This window comes from Osmerus eperlanus, chromosome 11, assembly GCF_963692335.1.
Source record: "Osmerus eperlanus chromosome 11, fOsmEpe2.1, whole genome shotgun sequence".
Lineage (NCBI taxonomy): Eukaryota > Metazoa > Chordata > Actinopteri > Osmeriformes > Osmeridae > Osmerus > Osmerus eperlanus.
The window spans coordinates 6,164,670-6,182,813 of NC_085028.1; the positions used below are offsets into that span (position 1 = coordinate 6,164,670).

At 47.4% G+C, this 18,144-nt stretch overlaps 2 protein-coding genes across 4 annotated transcripts; both read left to right on the plus strand.

Moving 5' to 3' along the window:
* Window positions 1-98: 98 nt before the first annotated feature.
* On the plus strand, window positions 99-4,030 carry trappc6bl (trafficking protein particle complex subunit 6B, like). 2 transcript variants are annotated; one of them, XM_062472510.1, is made up of 7 exons: window positions 99-141; window positions 391-473; window positions 564-634; window positions 848-965; window positions 1,076-1,159; window positions 1,443-1,536; window positions 1,815-4,030. In XM_062472510.1, the coding sequence occupies exons 2-7, from the start codon at window positions 393-395 to the stop codon at window positions 1,844-1,846; spliced, it is 480 nt and encodes a 159-aa protein (XP_062328494.1). In that variant the 5' UTR covers window positions 99-141; window positions 391-392; the 3' UTR covers window positions 1,847-4,030. The 2 variants fall into 2 exon arrangements, with proteins under 2 accessions (XP_062328494.1, XP_062328493.1); XM_062472509.1 differs by lacking the exon at window positions 99-141 and having other exon boundaries at window positions 274-473.
* A 9,299-nt stretch (window positions 4,031-13,329) lies between these two features.
* On the plus strand, window positions 13,330-17,086 carry zgc:114130 (uncharacterized protein LOC570332 homolog). 2 transcript variants are annotated; one of them, XM_062473702.1, is made up of 2 exons: window positions 13,330-13,564; window positions 14,878-17,086. In XM_062473702.1, the coding sequence occupies exons 1-2, from the start codon at window positions 13,511-13,513 to the stop codon at window positions 15,991-15,993; spliced, it is 1,170 nt and encodes a 389-aa protein (XP_062329686.1). In that variant the 5' UTR covers window positions 13,330-13,510; the 3' UTR covers window positions 15,994-17,086. The 2 variants fall into 2 exon arrangements, with proteins under 2 accessions (XP_062329686.1, XP_062329687.1); XM_062473703.1 differs by having other exon boundaries at window positions 14,881-17,086.
* The last annotated feature ends 1,058 nt before the right edge of the window (window positions 17,087-18,144 follow it).

Sequence of the window (18,144 nt, forward strand, 5' to 3'; positions counted from 1 at the left end):
AGTGTCATGTTTGCATGTCAGTGAAATACGACTGCGACATTCGACAGCGCTCAGACGACGGTCCTAGAGGCTTCCGTAGTCCGGAAGCGCCTAGTTTACATTGACGATTTGTGTCCCCCAAAAAATTATATTTATAGACAGGTAACTACTTTTATATAATTTTTCAAAGCATTTGTGTTTTCACATTTCTAAAATAATTTCGTTGAGAAAGAAACATTGCGATAAGAGCCGTAGCTAACCTGGATGCATGCATATGAACCGACGTCAGCTAACTACGTCGTTAGCATGATAGCCTTTACTGACTTTTTCCTGTTGTTCGACCCTTATCAGAAGGTTTGTCAGAGAAACGATTACGTTTATAACGGTTAGAAACGTATTTTATCTTTGCAGATATGGCGGATGACGCCCTGTTTGAGTTTCTCCATATGGAGATGGTGTCCCTTGTTTACAAAGACCACGCTTCCATGAACAAGGTAGCTAGCAAGCTTGGCAGTTTGCTACCGAATCACAATATCGTCTCAGCATGACATGCTGATATGACCGTTTTTCCTTTCTCTTCACAGCAGGACCGGGCGACTTGTGTCTCTACCCTAGAAGGAATGGGATTCAGAGTTGGACAAGGCCTGATAGAGAGGTGGGCATAACGTTAGATATTATACCGTACGAGCCTGAACATAGACTACAAGTTATAAGGTTATGGTTAAACCCATAACTATACATAACTTGTAAGTATAACTAATCAGAATCTTCCGTTGAAACTCGGACCAACAGAGCAATCAAAAAAAGTTTGGATCTACAGACACAGCTTACAACCTGTGGACTAACTGGTTGAACTTACTCATGTCAGGTTCACCAAAGATTCCCCTAGCTTCAAGGATGACCTGGACGTGATGAAGTTCATCTGTAAAGACTTCTGGATCAATGTCTTCAGAAAACAGGTGGACAACCTCAGGACCAACCACCAGGTGAGCTTGGCACACAGGAAGTAGCGCCCACAATTTCAGAAATACTACATTTCCCATGAGGCACAATCTGTTCTTTCTGTTCTTCATGACTGTTGTTGTTTCCCCTCCAGGGAACATATGTTCTCCAGGACAACAAGTTTGCTCTGCTGACTCAGTTTTCCAGTGGAAAACAGTATCTTGAGGATGCTCCCAAGGTAACACTGCATTCTGCAGGTTCTCTAACCCAGGTTCCCTTACTGTACACAGGTTCTCTTTAGGATCTCTATAACAGGTGCCCAAACATTAGACATGAAGGTCCCCTGTGAACACACACACACACAAACCAACATGTTGGGCTGTGTGATCAGTTGTGGTCACATCTATGTTGCTACAGTTACACGGCTGGAGGGGAATGAGGTGATCTGTAGGTTGATTTGTTGTTTATTGTGGTATTGTTGTGTGTTATGTGATCCACCGGCCTGTGTGTGTGTTCCCCAGTACCTGGCGTACTCATGTGGTCTGGTGAGAGGAGCACTGTCTAACCTGGGCATGGATAGTGTGGTCACAGCAGAGGTCTCCCTCATGCCCTCATGTGAGTCCAACACCGCTGGGAATTCAGAGCTCTGTCTGTCAATTTGTCTGGTTGTGTCTGTCTATCTGTTTGGTTGTGTCTGTCTATCTGTCTGGTTGTGTCTGTCTATCTGTCTGGTTGTGTCTGTCTATCTGTTTGCCAGTACCCACTTGTTCCTGTCTATTACTGCATGTCTGTCTGTATGTCTGTTTGTGCAATGTTTGACAGGCCTGTCTGTCTGTACCTTCCTAAATCCAACCTCTTATTCTAAACACCACTCCATACTTTGTCCCTCATAGGTAAATTTCAGGTGGTAATCCAGAAAATCTGACCCTGTCTGGACCCAGGATAACCTATTCTGGACCTGGTCAGGCATTCTCCCAAAACTTGACAAAGAAGAACAACTTCATAATGTGAATGTTAACCTGTAGCCTGTTGAGGGTTACGCACACTTAGAAAGATAAACACACACACACATCCAGAAGGGTTTACTACATGTTATTTTTGTACACAGATGTTTATTTATTGTCCTTACTTTGTCAACGATCGATTATAAAGCGATATTTACGGTTAACTTTTCTTTAATAGAATTCCTAAAGCAGCCAGTAGATAGTCTTTATAGTTTTTCATCCACAAATCACTGCCATCTCCTGTCTTAATTTCCGATTTGTAATTATTATTTGTGTTAAAACAATTTTCATTGTCTCTCTCCATCCATTAAGTTATGAGTTTACAATTTCCCTTCCTAAAATGTTTACTTTTAATAATGTGTCTTTGTGTTCTCCGTTGTTCTCCCCTGTAGATGTAGTTCCCTTTCTTACCACTAGAGGTCAGCCTCTGCTAGATTTACTCTGCAGTCTGCCTTGAGAGTGTGTGGTAGGAGCCAGTAATATATTCATGCAAGAATATATTTTACATGAACAAAGCAATCAATCTGCGTTAGTACGCATCAAAAGCAATAGCCCGACATCATAGACCAGGTTCACCATATTGTACAGATTTTTAGCAGCGGTTAACTCAAGGTCTGGAAAGTGGATGATATTGATGGATAAAACACAATCCTCAGTCAGAATTTGGATGACCAGCGACCGTGAAAAAATAGTTCTCCCTCGGGAACGCTTTAAAATTGAACCAGATGTCACTAATAGATGGTTCTATACATCACAGTGCGAGAGTCGAGGGACATGACTGATAGAGTATCTGGAGTTTATTTTGGTATGCTGATGGAGTCAAGTACAGATTCATGACCGCGTCTGTAAACCTGTCAGTTTGAGCCTCTGCTTGCTTCTATCACACGTTCCCTCGTGTTCTCTAGACCTCGCTACTCACAGATGTGTGCAGAGGGAGTGTGTGTGTGTGTGTCTCAGACAGTCTGTAGAGGGAGTGTGTGTGTGTGTCTCAGACAGTCTGTAGAGGGAGTGTGTGTGTGTGTGTCTCAGACAGTCTGTAGAGGGAGTGTGTGTGTGTGTGGCTAACAGTGTGTAGAGGGAGAGGGGTGTGTATGTTTGCAAGTAAAAGGGAAAAGAAATCTGTCCCAGAAATGTCTTGCCTTGAAATATAGGCCTCTTGCTGAACCGACGTGTGACTTGGAACCCTCTACAAAAGTTTGATGGTTTTCTGTTCTGCAGCTTTGCCCTGGATCTTTGAGCTTGAATTCAGAGCAGGTTAGTTTAAAACGACCTCCCCTTCGACTTTCAAGCGAAGGCATTCAGAGGAAGGATGTCAATTCTGTTACTCTCACATCTCCTGAGAGTTTATTGTGAATCTGAATCTCCCAACTCTTACCTACTTATAAAATTGATCTTCCAAGCATTGCCAACAAGGTCCACAACCCAGCTGGACGGTTTCTACCTTCCAGAGGACAGAAGCCAGCGCTGGTGTCCTGCAGCAGGGCTGCACAATGGAGACCAGAGTGGAGCACAGGGGCCTGGGGGGAGCCTTTCACCAGCTCTCTTTGTGGAGAACTTTCAAACGCTCCTTCTCTCAATCTGGGACCAGGCTGCGTTATTGTAAACATCCTCCACTGCTCGCTCGCTCTTTCGTTCTTTCTTTTTTCTTTTCCCTCTCATTCATTTCTCTGTGTTGAGAAGCAGGACTGTGAGGTGCTTTTATGGAGGCTCTCCCAAACACCACCATCTGTGCTGTGGAGATTTCCTTCCTCAATGTGGTGCCCTCGCCTGCCCGCCCGCCCTCTTTCTCTCACTCTTTCCCTCCCTCCGTTGTTAATCTCCTTTCTATGTCTGTTACGTTTCCATCATTATCGTCATGCTGTTAGTTCCCTTTTCAGTAAAGCGTGTAAAAACTACTATGCAAGTTTTGTAACCAAATAAGTCCTAATTTTGTAGTCAAATCACATGTACAGCATCGGTGTCACCGCAAATATAAAAGGAATGCTTTTCTGAATCACATTTTCTTTACCTTTTATTTGAGATCACTCACAAAAGTCTTCATGATATTGTTTCCATTCAATGGATCTTTGACAAGTTGTACAGCATTACAAATAAAGCAGTGTGTATTTGTGATCGTGTCTAATGGGTCATTTGAACCTGGTGCAGGGGCTTCTGGGAGAAATCCAACACAGAGAGTGAATGAACATCCCAAGAACGGGGTGGATGCCCTCACATTTACACAACAAAGTCTGCTACACAGACAAAATGATGTGTGAGATGACCCCTCCACCTATAAAGTGTCCTGGTAGGACTGGGGGTGGGGAGAGAGGGGGGGGGAGGGGCCGGATGGAAGACAGGCAGAGGAGAAGAAGCTGTAGATGGAGGGGACTCATGTGAATGGCAGAGGAAGAGGGAGAAGGGGGAGGAGAGAGGAGCCGTGGATGGATGGATAGATGGGTGAATGGGGGGTGACCAGGGGAGGGAGGGAGGGACAGCTGCTGGCCTGCATAGCGCAGCATGGTCCTGCGTTTCCGGCGCTGCCTGCATCACAATTTCACCCATAAACTTAGAAGAGGAGAGAGAGGACTTATTACAAAACAACACCCCCGTTAACCACCCTCCTAACCCAGTGGGTGGAATGAACCCACCTCCCTCCACTTATTCTCTTCATCCTTCTCTTATTTTCTTTTCAGTGCACCACTCACACACACACATACACAGGAGACTTCATCTTGGGATGGGAGTAGGCGCCTCAGATCCACTCTGCAGCTGGGGATTGAATGAGGGAACACAGAGCTGCTCACACAAAAGCTGACCCTACACACACACACATGCACACGCTTACACACACTGACACTGCACACACTCAAACACAAACCCACGTTTACACACACAGACACACGCAGTGCTCGTATGGTGCTGGGCTTTACTGATTTGTGTTGCTGTCACTGATTCCCTCCAGAACTCACTCTCGCTGATGGAAAGAAGGAGAGGAGGAGAGAAGGCTATTTTCTGGCTCATACCCCTCGTAATTACTCTCTCATTCCCTTGTCTCACACACCATGTGTGTGTGTATGTGGGTGTGTGGGGGGGTGTTTATTGGCCGGTCACTGTCTCTGCTTTACCTCCTGCCCTGTGACATGTGACATAAGGCTTCTCCAGACCAGGTTGAGAGTTTTGTAACTAGACAAACATACACACACAAACACGCTAATACACACACACCCACAAACATCCCTGTTTCCACTTGTCCCTGCTATAACTCTACCCTAGTTTTCAAGCCAGGGACTGAAAGAGGAGGAGTAGGAGGGAGGTGAGGGAGGGAAGGGGATGAAGTGAGGGTTAGGGAGGGTGAGGGGTTCCTGCAGGAGTAAAAAGTGGGTGATTGACAATGAGGGAGAATAAGGGAGAGGGAACGAGGAGGGGGGAGGGGGTTGAGAAAGGGAGGGTGAGGGTCTCCTGCCGATTGCTTCTTTGCGGCTCAGTCAGAGGAAATCTGGCTACAATACCAGAACGCCTGAACGGCGCTTTCCTCTCTTTCTCTGCCGCTTCTGAAAGGATTACCTTTTTTTTTCTCTCTTTTTTTTTAGGGGGGCCTGTTGCTAATCACTTCCCTCAGAGGGAGACCCAGCCTGATTAAAAGAGGGGGGGGGGGGTATCAAGGGGAAGTTGGGTCTTTGAGGGGGGGGGGGGAGACAGAGGCCTACCTGAGCCCCCCGCCTGGATAGGAGGAGCCAGTGTAACACTTGACTAATCAAAGGCTTCTAAGGACAGAGAGTCTCTCTCTCTCTGCCAGGTCACTACTGTTAGAGACCTGGCCTTCTGACTGGAGCTGAGGCTCGCACTGTCAACGAGGATCAGGAAAAGATCCACGCCGATGATGAAGTGACCCGCCGGACACATCTGCTTCTCGTTGCGTTCGTAAAACATTGTAAACCTCGAAGCGTCACACTTTGTTGTGGGAGTTAAAGCCCAGTCTTGTAAAAACAGATGGTTTGAAAGCTGTACTTTCTTCCGTTTTGGCATTAGCCAACTAATCTGAGCCCTCACAACAAATCTGGATAATCACACAAACATTCAAAGTGTGGTCTCACACACACACACACACAGTCTTGGCACACACACAAACACACTGTGGTCACACGTGCTGAGCTTGGGATTGTTTAGGTTTTACCACGAGTTGAAATGCTAACATCAGATATTAGCTCTACCTCGGCTTTAGTTTAGCATCACAAAGCAGTTTCAACTCCAGGATCATAAACACCCAGATAACAGTACTCAGTTCAGTATTTGTTTTTGTTTGGTATGTTTATGGTCTGTTAAACTCTATTTCTTTTATTTGGATGGTCTGTTTGGGGTTAGGAGAGAGTCTGGGGTGAACGTGAGGGGACTGGAGTTCCGACCAAACTGGGTTGAGACAGGAAGGAAAGAACACTGTTCTCTCAAATCACTATAAGTGCTTCTTTCTTAAAATTACTAAAGTTCACACACACACATCTGACAATGGAGCCAGAGTTATACAGGTATGGACGTTTAGGGTTTCACTAAGCTCAAGGCTAAGTTAATGGATTGTTCTGGTGAACCAGACAGAGTAGCACCCTTCTTTTCCCTGAATCAGGGACAAAGCCCATGGTGCCACAGGCTGTATAGGTGTGTCCTTCTACCTGGAAACATGCCAGGGTCCACCTGTGGAAAGGTGTGTCCGTTTGACATATATAAGATTAGAATGGCCATTTGGAAAGCAGGAGGACACTAGCCTACAGCAGAGGGCTTTGTTCTCAAGGCGAGACACAGACATCTCAAAATGGTGGTTGGTTACACAGACAGAGAGAGAAAGATAGAGGTTTGGTTTCTTTACCTAAACACAACTTTGTGGGTTTGTGACTTTCTGTATCCCAGAGAGGACTTTATCAGGTTTTGATGACTCCCTTGCCCAATCAAACTACCTCACCACAATTCAAACTTTGATTATTTATATGAATATAGATACCTCAAGATTTAGTTGGACTTAAGTTACAAAACCTGTCAGAATCTACAACAACGACAAACTGCAGCAGTGCATTCAGCTATCATCTCCAACGGTTCTCAAGCGGCTGCTCGCTTCGCCAGCAGACTAAGACAACAACACACTCTCTCTCCGCTATCCTCCCCTCCGCTGTCCTCCGCTTCTCCTCCCAGGGTGGAGCTGGTGTCGTACGGAGGGTCTTGTCCTCCCTGGCTTTGGGCAGGCCTGCAGTCCATCCTGTCTCCCATCCTCCGTGTTTACCAAATGACATGTCCCAGCAAGGCTAATCTGGCTATTGGTGCTCAGTCAACCTCACACAAGCTTTCACAGCTGACTCACCCTATGTCACTGCTGCCAAGGAACCAATGGGCTCCCTGCTGAAGAATCACCCCCTTTGTCCTGCTCCTCACCCCTCACCCCTCTCTAAACCCACTCGCTCTCTCTCTCTCCACTATCTATCTCCCTCCTCCTCCTCTCTCCCTCTTTCTCTCCTTTTGCCTGCTGACTGGTTACAGAGCGTTTGTGTGGCTGACTCTCCCTCTGACTCATCCTGTGTCCCCTCGTCCCCTTTTCACTGGTCTGCCTGACCCAGTCATCCCTCCTCCTCATCCCTCCCACCCCAACCCCCCCCCCCCCCTCTCCACTTCTCCAATGTGTGGACGTTTAATTGAATCCACACAGGTCCGCTGTTCTGAAGAGAGGAATTGCTGGGGGGAGGGGGGTTAGTGGAAGGGTCATGTCGTGAGGTCAGAGGGCAGGTGGTGACCCCTGACCTCTGTGTGGTACCTGCTGGGCTGGCCCTGTGGGGGGGGGTCAGGAGAGGGCTGGATGAAGCCAGTGTAGCTTGTCCAAATGAGACCCAGCTGGAAAGGAGAGAACTGGGACTGTGCAGAAGAGATGGATGAAAGTAGAGGGAAAAGATTGGGGGAGGGAGCGCGTATGAGGGATGTTTGTTTCTAACCTTTCCCCGTTCTCCCCCCCGCTCCTCCTCCTCTTCTACCTCTCAACTTCTGTCCTCCACTGCCCCTCCAAGCCCTTGTGATCCAGTCACCAGTTTTTTGTTTGAGTGTCCTTCAATAAGACAGCAGGCGAGGAGAGAAAGGGGGAAAAGGAGATGGTAGAACGTTCTAGGAAGGAGGGAAGAGAAAAGAGTGATGTTTCAATCTTAAAGTCATGAGTTTAAAGAGCCGTTTGGCCCGTTACCATGGTGAGCCACAGTCAGGAGTGACATTGACGCCTGATATGAATTAGCATACCCATACAATCATAACATTCCATTGGCAGATGCGGGTTATGAATTTGCATTTCTATACATTGAACATTCCATTCCAATGGCAGAACATCATGCATTCCGTTAAACTGACTGACATCGCAATAGGCTTGCAGTCAAGCCTAATTCACATGTTGAATTGTGAACCTTAAGGGTAACAATCAATAGTAGTGATGCGGTCTAAACCTTTGTGGGCTAAACCTTTGTTATTGTGTATGTGGCTATTTGGCTTCAGAAGGTTGCTAGAAGCTTCACTTTTAGCAAATGTATGTGCTGTAGATTGAATCTGAAATAGTTAAATTTGCAATTTGTGTCCATTACTCTATAACCAATGGCCCATAGTGACAAATTGAATGAAAACATCGGAAATCTTTTATTTACAGAAGTGTTACAGAATATGCTTGCTATATGCACTCATACAGTATGTGCGTGTACATATATATATATATATATATATATATATATATATATATATATATATATATATATATATATATATATATATATATATATATACAGTATGCACACACTGTATATGAAGATATATATATACATTGTACTACTGAATATATGTATCTGAATATGCTATTAAACCCTAACCATTTTACTAAGGTTTGTGATCACAGACATAAGATCACAGGACATTCAGCCAAGCACGACCGGGCAGCCGCCTGCTCTGTGTGTCCACAGACCGCTTCTACATGTAGTTCATCCACTGCTACTTCCTATCTGTCTCTCTACCAGGCCAGGCCAGCTTGACCCCCCCCCATCACCCCCCCCCGTCCTGTCTCCCTGGTGGGGGGGGGGGGGGGGGGTCGTCCTGCCTTGTTCACTAGGAGCAGATGTTTAGCAGCCTCCAAATAACTCCAGGCCCTCTGAAATAACCCCCCCCTCCCTTCAGCCGTTTCAATAGGGTTTTATACTGAGGGCCTTGTTTTCTATACCCCCACCCTGCCCCCCACCCTGCCCCCCTTCTCCCTGGGTGAACAGAGCAGCACAGGGCCCAAGGGCCCGCATGTGTTTCTGACATTACTGAATGTCTGCTTATGATGCGGGTGTCTGTATGTGAGAGAAAAAAGGACAGAGAGACAGAGAGAGGAAGAGAGAGCCAGAGAGAGGGAGAGAGAGCCAGAGAGAGGAAGAGAGAGCCAGAGAGAGGGAGATAAGGTTAGTTAAAGGGTCCGTTAGCTTAGCCACTGTCCTGAAGCATAGAGGGGTCTTGTTACCTGAAGTGTAAACATACTGCTTGACCATGAGATCAGGTATCTATACACACACACACACACACATAGCCTGGGGCGTGAGGGTGTGTTTACCTGTCGTTGTGCCTTGATAGAGTGATTTCACCCCCTTTAGGAAAATAGATTGTTTTGGCTTGTTTGAGTATGTCTCTGTGTGAGTGGATGTGTCTGAGCATGTGTGTGTCTTAGCATGTGTGTCTGAGCGGGTGTGTGTGAGAGTGTGTGTCTGAGCGGGTGTGTGTGAGAGTGTGTGTCTGAGCGTGTGTGTGTGAGAGTGTGTGTCTGAGCGGGTGTGTGTGAGAGTGTGTGTCTGAGCGTGTGTGTCTGAGCGGGTGTGTGTGAGCGAGCGTGTGTGTCTGAGCGTGTGTGTCTCAGCGTGTGTGTCTGAGCGTGTGTGTCTGAGCGTGTGTGTGTGTGTGTCTGATTCCCCTGAGGTGAACCCTGCTGGTGGGGTGTCCTCCTCCTCACCTGTTAAAGACATGTCAACAGATAAGCTGCGTGGAGAGCAAACACACACACACACACACACTCATGCACAAACACAAGACTCAAACACATACTCTCACACACAAGCACACACATGTCCATGATGATTAAACAATCCAGACTCCCTGCTGGTTAACTACTGTCCCTGCGCCAACGTAATCGTAGCACGCATGCACGACACACACTTATCTGGAGAGTCATCCCTGGAGAAGCATGCTTCATTCCTACAGCCTACTGGAGAAGCATGCTTCATTCCTACAGCCTACTGGAGAAGCATGCTTCATTCCTACAGCCTACTGGAGAAGCATGCTTCATTCCTACAGCCTACTAGAGAAGCATGTTTCATTCCTACAGCCTACTGGAGAAGCATGCAGCCTACTGGAGAAGCATGCTGAACTAATATTTTCATTAGACACCCCATACCATCAACAGAGGGTGTTAACAAAAGGTTTGGTTTTAATCTCAGGGTGAAGAACTGGGTTATTTTTGATATGCTTTGCACCTGTACATATAGCATTAGCATGACAAAGCTAACGGAAGCTACAATGACTGGCCTGAAAGAGAGGTTTGAGACACTGGCTGAGGAGCTACTTTTCATCTGCTCTGACTGACTGTCGACCACATCAATGCAGGACCGTTCCTATACAGCTTTGTATAGGAACGAGTGTATGTGTTATGTGTGTGTGTGCTTGCGAATGTGTGTGTGCATGCATGCATGTGGACGCTTAGGTGCATGTGTATGATTTAGCGACACACAACAAATTTATTTTTGGAGGCCTGGTTTGAGGTCTGTTTTGAGGCGTGGTTTGGCAGGACACCATGCATTGTAGGCAGGATAGGAGCTTCTTCATACATTCCCACACAGAGGAACATGCGTGCGCACACACACACACACACCCCCTGTGTGTTGGCATGAGTGATGAAGGGAGGTGGAGAGGTCTGGAGAGGTCTGGGGTGTGTGGACGGGGGTGTGAGGGCAAGGGGGGGTCTGGAGGGGGGCAGGGGGGGGGGGGGGTTGGTGGAGTGCCTCCTGACACTGTTGTGATTAAGGATTAGAAAGGGGGGGGGGCGCACGGATAGCCCTCTCTCTTTTCTCCTGCCTAAACAATCACCCTCCCCCCTTTTCTTCCTCCCTCCATTCCCCTCCTCCCCAAAGCCCTTCCCCCGGCCTCTCGGAGTCTCCACTCCCCTCCCCCCCACACTCCTCAACGGGGGAGGGGGAGGCATTGTTAGCCAGCCTTAAAACTCCTACTCATTATGCTCTAAAGCCCCCATTACCCCAGCTGAGAACTCCTCTGCTCCACCCCCCCCCCCCGCCAACCCCCCTCCTCATCACCCTTTCCCCTCCACCTCTTCCTCCACTCCTCCTCCACCCCTCTTTCTCTCAGCCCCCCTCCCTCCTAACCACACAAACCCCCTCTCTCTGGCTCCCCCCAGTTTGCAGCCTCTGTGACGTTAAACACTGACAAGCCTAATGCTCCCCTCAACAGTACTCTAAACAAACCCTAAACAAACTCCCAGATGCCTGTTTACCCCACTAATGGCTTGTACTGAGGACCAACAGGTTTAGGAGTTTGGGGGGGGGGGGGGGGGGGGGGGGTCCGAGTATAACGAAACAGAACCAGAGTTCTAACCACACTAACCGTATGTCATTTACACTAAATGCTGTCCTTCCTATAACCACTGGGGAGAGAAACCTCTAGGTTGTTCCACTGAGCAATATTTTGACGCTATGTTGTATAAATGATTATCCTATCCTATGTTTTAAACGGATTAACTTTACTCATCTAATCCGGAAGTTTTTTTTTCTGTATCCCCTTTTAAAGAGACCGACGAACTGCTTAATTAAACATTGTCTTTATGTGAACATGCTTTCAAGAACCCTTCTGGTGACCTCTGCCCTGTCCACAGGACAGTTCATGACATCATCGTGTTCTGAGAGGCCGTGCAGACCGCAGACGGGGCCCAACCCAAACAGTCACCGGCTCAGGGCCTTTGTTCCTGTCTGAAGTTATGTTTCTGAAGGAGTTGGCTGAAGGATGAGGCTGAAAGAGCTAAAGAGTTTGGCCATAAGACCCTCCAGTCAGCCTGCTCTCGGGCTCCAGAGGGCCCTGGACTCCGCCTCCCTGCCCTCCAGGAGGACTGATGGCCTGGCATGGGGAGACGCCGGCCCTCCCCCACCCTGGCTCTCAGCTCCCCCTTCCAACAAAGGAGAGAGGCTTGTTAGAGTGGGGCTTCATAGTGAAGGACCCCCTCTCTATAGAGCTGGTCACAGCTGGGGTTCTATCACGATTAGGAAACCAGAAATAACCGAATGTTTCTTCATACTTGTTTTACAGTTGTTATAAAACCAGTGGTTTGCATCAGGAAACCGCCTGTCTAGCATCTCCTTCCCCTCACCGTTAACCCACCAACAGCCTCTTTTCACACAATGCCAGTCCTGGTGGTGGCTCCAACCAGTCCTCTGCCCTGTATTTAAATCTCCAGCACAATTATCTTCAACTCAATTCACTGTGTTAATCCCAACGGAAATTCAACCCCGGCCATAACCATGTTGTTATAGACTAATCTTGGCCCTGGGTTTCCAAAATGTCTGATTGGTGAGAGTATAGGGCCGTGTTATCGCTAGCATGCTGTCCTCTTGTCTCGTCTCACCTCACACACCCCTGTTCTGTTTTGTCTTGTCACCTCCTCAGTTCTGGACTTTCATGTCTCATGTCTTCACAGGGGAAGCTTCAACACCTCTCATATCAAAGGCCTTTCCCGAAGCTAACTGTCTCCTGTCTGCAGTGCAGCAGTGACAGGGGAGCTGGCTATCCTAGGGGTGTCACTCATTTGCGAAAGGCCTAATGTTTTTATGTGATGAATTTAACTTGTAACTTAACTACTCTTGGTAAATGTAGCCTTTGAGTTGGCTACTCTCTTGCAATCATGAATGGGTCTATATAGCCTTCACTCACACTCACGTCTGGCGTGGCCTCATCTCTCTAGTGAAGAAGCTCTGACTTTCGTCGGGTTCGATAATATCGAATGAACACGTGTAACAAGCCTCAAGTATGTTGTATGTGATTTTTTTGTCTTTGCGATTTGATTTAGCTACATTTGATTTTTTCAAGTAAACTAGGCCTACCACTACACAATTTCGCCACCATCCTTAGAAATACTGTGACAGAAAGCGCAATTTGTGCTCGTGGCAGACTCGTGGGGGTGGATGCAACTGTAGCAATTTGTCACGGGGCAGTTTTGTGGGGTAAAAAGTTAGGCTATCTAACGTTTCTTGGTCTCTATTATTAAACACGATAGAACGAGGTTGTTTTGGCATTCGCAACTTCCGTGTGCGATTAACTTACTTAGAAACACGAGAACAAAACAAGTAACATCACTCTTTCTGCATTAGGCATGTTTGTGGGCGGGATAAATAGAAAAGAGAGATGCAGAGGCGTGGTCATCTCGTACAGTGGTGGCATTAAAACCACGTGTACCCACACACAGGGAAAAATTCGCAGACAACTTTGGAAACTTATACCATCCGAAGCAAGCTTTCTAGACAGTCTACCAACTTAAACCGTCGCTTCAGAGGGGATCTAAGATTCGGTTAGCGGACATGCCGTTGTATGCACTCAATCAGTTTCTTGATTTGGAAGAGGTTATGTGCAAGGTAATTTGTTGTTTATCACTACTTAAACGAAGCTAGTAACGTCAGCGCGTGCTTGGGAATGTGGATGCAGTTAGATAGCTGTAGCTAGCTAGCAAATGCCAGCTTCTTCACACATGTTGCATGCATGCACAGAATATGGCTATACATTATCTTGCATTGGCTTTACCTTGATTTCATATTTAGGATTATGCCCATTCAATCGGTGTGTACGTACATTAAACATAGCTCCACTGTGGGCATGTTTGTATAAATAATGCTTCCTCAGATGGAAAGGCAACCATCGTTAGTGCGGTCTCTTGTGCACGAGGAAAGTTAGTTTTTAGTAACGTCCGTTCTCTCAACTGTGAGATTGGCTAATATCAGCTTGCTGCTTGTGTGTAAACTAGTAACACAGAACAAAAAAACTGCATAAGCAGAGCTAACACAACTTCCGTGATCATACTTTTCACGCTGCACAGAACACTTGTTGCATTTGGCAAGGTCATGCAGTGTCTACCAACGCAATAGGAAGCTACGTATCTCTGACAACTAACTCTGCTACACCCGTCGTGTTCATTGTATGAATTAATTCTTTTTACATCTACTGTTTTGGAACTTTTTTGTGCACTTTTCGAATGGTCACCCTGATACGAATTCAAAACATATCTCTTAACCAGCTATCGAGTGCAAGTATAATACCCGATTAAGCGCTGCCATTGTAGTTGCTTTTTTGTTATTCGTGCACTGTAGAGGCACATCTAGCCAGCTAATTTGCAAAACGGTAGTTAGAATGAGCTGAGCAAACACCTTTTTGATCGAGCACGCTTCAAAAGTCAACAGGTAGTCTGGCAATATACACAAGCTAACGACCTAGAAAAAGTAGCGCTAAGTGTGTAGTGACAATTTAGACCTTTAGCCACTAAAAAGCAAACGTTATTATATATTTTAAAACATCTTGGAAATCTTTACTTTGGAATAAGGTAACATTAAAATAACTACTCAATGGTAAGATTAACTTGAAATTGCATTGGAGCGCTGTTTAACCACGTCAAACATTGATTGCCTTGTTTAGATAAGAGGATCAGATGTTGACCACCACGAGTGCAATGCATCTTACGTTACTCCACAGTACGATCGCCTAGCATAGTCCTTACGTTGAGGTTGCCTGATACGTCCTAGGTAATATCTGGGTAGTGAAGATGTTTAGAATGTGTGTAGCATTCTGCCATGCTATGTTTAGTTAGTTATTATTTGCTGTAGGTGGATGAATGCTATGTTGGGAAGAGATGAAAAGCCCATCGCTGTGAGCAAATACTGATGTTTCTCTCTTATAGCAGCTGCTCAGTCTGGATCTGAGGGAAACCACCGGACCCCCAGGCCTACCCCAGAGGCCCATAGGCTACAAGAAACCCAGCGCTCCCTGCTCCCTGTCCTCCCTCTCCTCCTCCAGCTCTCCTCTGTGCCCTGACCCACCACAGCCTGCAGCCCTGGCCTCCAGCCACTGGGGGCAGCCCTTTGAGCGCTGTAACAGAATGTCTTTCTGGGCGGAGCGATCTGTCAGCATGGTGGAGACCGGTTCCAGCAGTCTGGGTTGGGCTTCCTCTCCCGGCGAGCCCAAACAGCCGGCATCTCTCAGCCCTTCTCCTCTCTCCTCCTCCTCCACCCTCCTCACCTCCCCCACATCCTCCTCTTCCTCCTCCATCTCCTCGCGCTACAAGACCGAACTGTGCCGCACCTTTGCCGAGAGCGGAATCTGCAAGTATGGGCCCAAGTGCCAGTTTGCCCACGGGCAAGATGAGCTGCGGGATTTGAACCGGCACCCCAAGTACAAGACGGAGCCGTGCCGCACCTTCCACACCATCGGCTTCTGCCCCTACGGCATCCGCTGTCACTTCGTCCACAACAACGAGGACGACCTGGGGCCCCCTGGCCGCCCGGGGCCTGCCCGCACTCACAGACCCCCTGTCTTCAGGCACAGCTTCAGCTTTGCCGGCTTTCCCTCGGCCCCCGCCCTGGAGCCATCCTCCCTGCCCTCCCCGTTCCTCCGCACCCCCTCCGCCTCCCCCCCGGCTGCCGACATCACAGACCTGCTGTCGCATGCCTTCCAAGAGGAGGACTGCGTGTTCGAGCCCGCCCCAGCCTACCCCAACGCCCAGGCCCGAGATCCCCGGTCTCAATTTCTCCCCTCGCCCGACTCTGCGTGCAGCCTGTCCCCTGGGACCTGTCTCCTGGAGCAGAGCCCCCCCGTGGGGCCCACCCTGGGGGTCCGCAGCCTGTCCTACACCTCCCTGTCTGACCAGGAGGGGGCGTGTAGCTCGGCCAGCAGCATGACCGGCTCGGATTCTTCCGGAACAGACTCCAGCGGCCGCCGCCTGCCCATCTTCAGCCAGCTCTCTGTCCCTGACGACGGCTTTGTTAGCGACGCCTGCAGCGCCAGTTTCTTCCTGTAGGGTGCGGGGCGTATTGCCACCCATCCCCTTCTGGCCAACACTGGTCTGCTGGTGAAATAGTTTTAAAGAGACAGTGACTATATACCTACTGTGTAGTATTGTATTGTACAGGCAGATGCTTGGGACAGATTCACCACAACAAATGACGCTACTGAGGGTGCTACTCATCAATTGAAACAGTGACGGAACCTTCCAGAATGTCTCGTAATGTAGATGCCAAAGACTTGTGTATGCCTGGTGGTCAGCTTTTCCACAAGACGGTGGGGAGACCATTAATATGGTATTTTTTTCCTAATATATATATTTTTTTTACATGAGCTGGGGGAAAGTTCTGTTTTCCACTCCAGTAGTGATTACCTTCCTGACTTCAGAAAGGTATACCTTTTTTTTTTCTTCTTCAAACTCACGTGTGTTTTAAATGAACTCCTGTGCCCGTGAGCTGTTAGGCAGGTTCATTTCATTGTTCCGAGTTTCGTCAACCCACAGTCGGTTCTATTTTAGATCAAAAGCTTGAATCGGTTTCCTGACTTGGCGAGTGCAGCTGGTGAGAATGGATCAGAGTTTTCACCTATGTTGTTGGTTTCCTGGTCTTTGCCAAATCAGTTTGACTTTTGCTAAATGCAAAATCTCCGAAGACAGGGGGTAGACAGGGGGTTTGGATGGACCTCTCAGGCGTGTGCGCGCTTTCTAACCTTTTCTGTTGTGATGAGTAGACCTGGGTGTGTTCTGTAGAACTGTTGTAGGATCAGCAGAGCTCTGCATCTCTCCTGTCTGCTTCATCACACAACATGACCAGCCTGTAGCCTGCGTGACCAGAAGGGTTCTGTATGTTGTAGACCTCTCTGAGTTTCCTCAGGAGCCTAGTGGATAGTGTGTCTGACATTGTGGTAGCTGGTTTTCGCGAGGGTCTTTCACATCCTATTTAAATGCCTTTTCGACCAACTTGTTTCCAGCATGTTTAGAGTTAAAGCAGAATCTTTAGTAAATTAATTTATTTTTAATGTATTTATAGAGATACTTGAGTTTTTTCTGTATTAAGTTTAATATATTGTTGGGGTTTTTTGTACTTGAAATAAAATGTTCTTTTTTTAAAAGGATGGTGGTTGTTCGTAATAAAAAGATGCGCTTCAGACGTTCTTAGTGGTGTAATCTGTTCCTAAGATAAACAAGCTTATTGGCACATCATACACATGTATAACTAGTCATATAGAACGCTCAGTAATCACCAGATTAATCTTCTAAATCTCTGGTGTCCTTTGCTACCCCCAGAAGAGTGTTTGTGACTATGTAAAGAGTTAGTGTGTGTGGGAGTAGCCTTGCAGATCAGATTTCATATGGAGATAAGATGGCTTTTGTTTCTTCCCTAATCTCTCCTCCTGGGTCTCTCCTTCCTGCTGAGAGAGAAGGCCTTCACACCCAGGCAGTATCCTCGCAAAACAAATTGTTGCTGTACTGCCCCGATTACGAGCAATATCAGAGAGCTTAACATATGCCCATAGAAGGGCACCCAAACTAACCTAAACACTCAAAGACAAGAAAAAAAAAAACCTCATGAATGGAAGAATCCTTGGGAGAAGCACTCCAGTGAGGTATCCCCTCCTCCAGAGATGGTCGTGGACAGAGAGGTGAAGACCGTAGGCTGAATATCTGCTCCTCATTCTGCTTCTCCATCCTCCTGTCCTCTTCTTGGGTGCTTTTAGCCTCTTAGTTTCCATTGTCTTCTCTCCTCCGCCTCCATCTTGTGGGTCCACACACATGACCTTCCTCCCCCTGGTCCTCACAGCAGCTGTCCACATCTCACCAGAGACCAGATGAATATTAACTACCATGTAAACCAGCAATGGCCTGATATAACCGCCCCCGTGTCCACACACACACAGTAACACAAACACACCCCAGACACACTCACATCATACACAGTCACCCCCATACACACCATCATGCAAACACACCCTACACACTCACAGAATCATAGTCACAGAAACACACAGTCACACACCCACACACACAGTCACTGACTCCCCCATCTCCCTTTCTTGAACAAAAACACATAATCATCTTTACGAACAAAGTCTTGTGAATGCCATCCCATAATGGTTGCCCTTTTTAACGCGTTGATCTTCTGCTCCCCCGGTCAGAACCCCCAGGTCA

Bases quoted from the DNA above. Each gene is read 5' to 3' on its own strand.
- zgc:114130 (XM_062473702.1), top strand. From the start codon at position 13,511: ATGCCGTTGTATGCACTCAATCAGTTTCTTGATTTGGAAGAGGTTATG. The intron at 13,565-14,877 runs GTAATTTGTTGT...TCTCTCTTATAG, and splicing joins TGGAAGAGGTTATGTGCAAG to CAGCTGCTCAGTCTGGATCT.
- trappc6bl (XM_062472510.1), top strand. From the start codon at position 393: ATGGCGGATGACGCCCTGTTTGAGTTTCTCCATATGGAGATGGTGTCC. The intron at 474-563 runs GTAGCTAGCAAG...TTCTCTTCACAG, and splicing joins ACCACGCTTCCATGAACAAG to CAGGACCGGGCGACTTGTGT. The intron at 1,537-1,814 runs GTGAGTCCAACA...TGTCCCTCATAG, and splicing joins GGTCTCCCTCATGCCCTCAT to GTAAATTTCAGGTGGTAATC.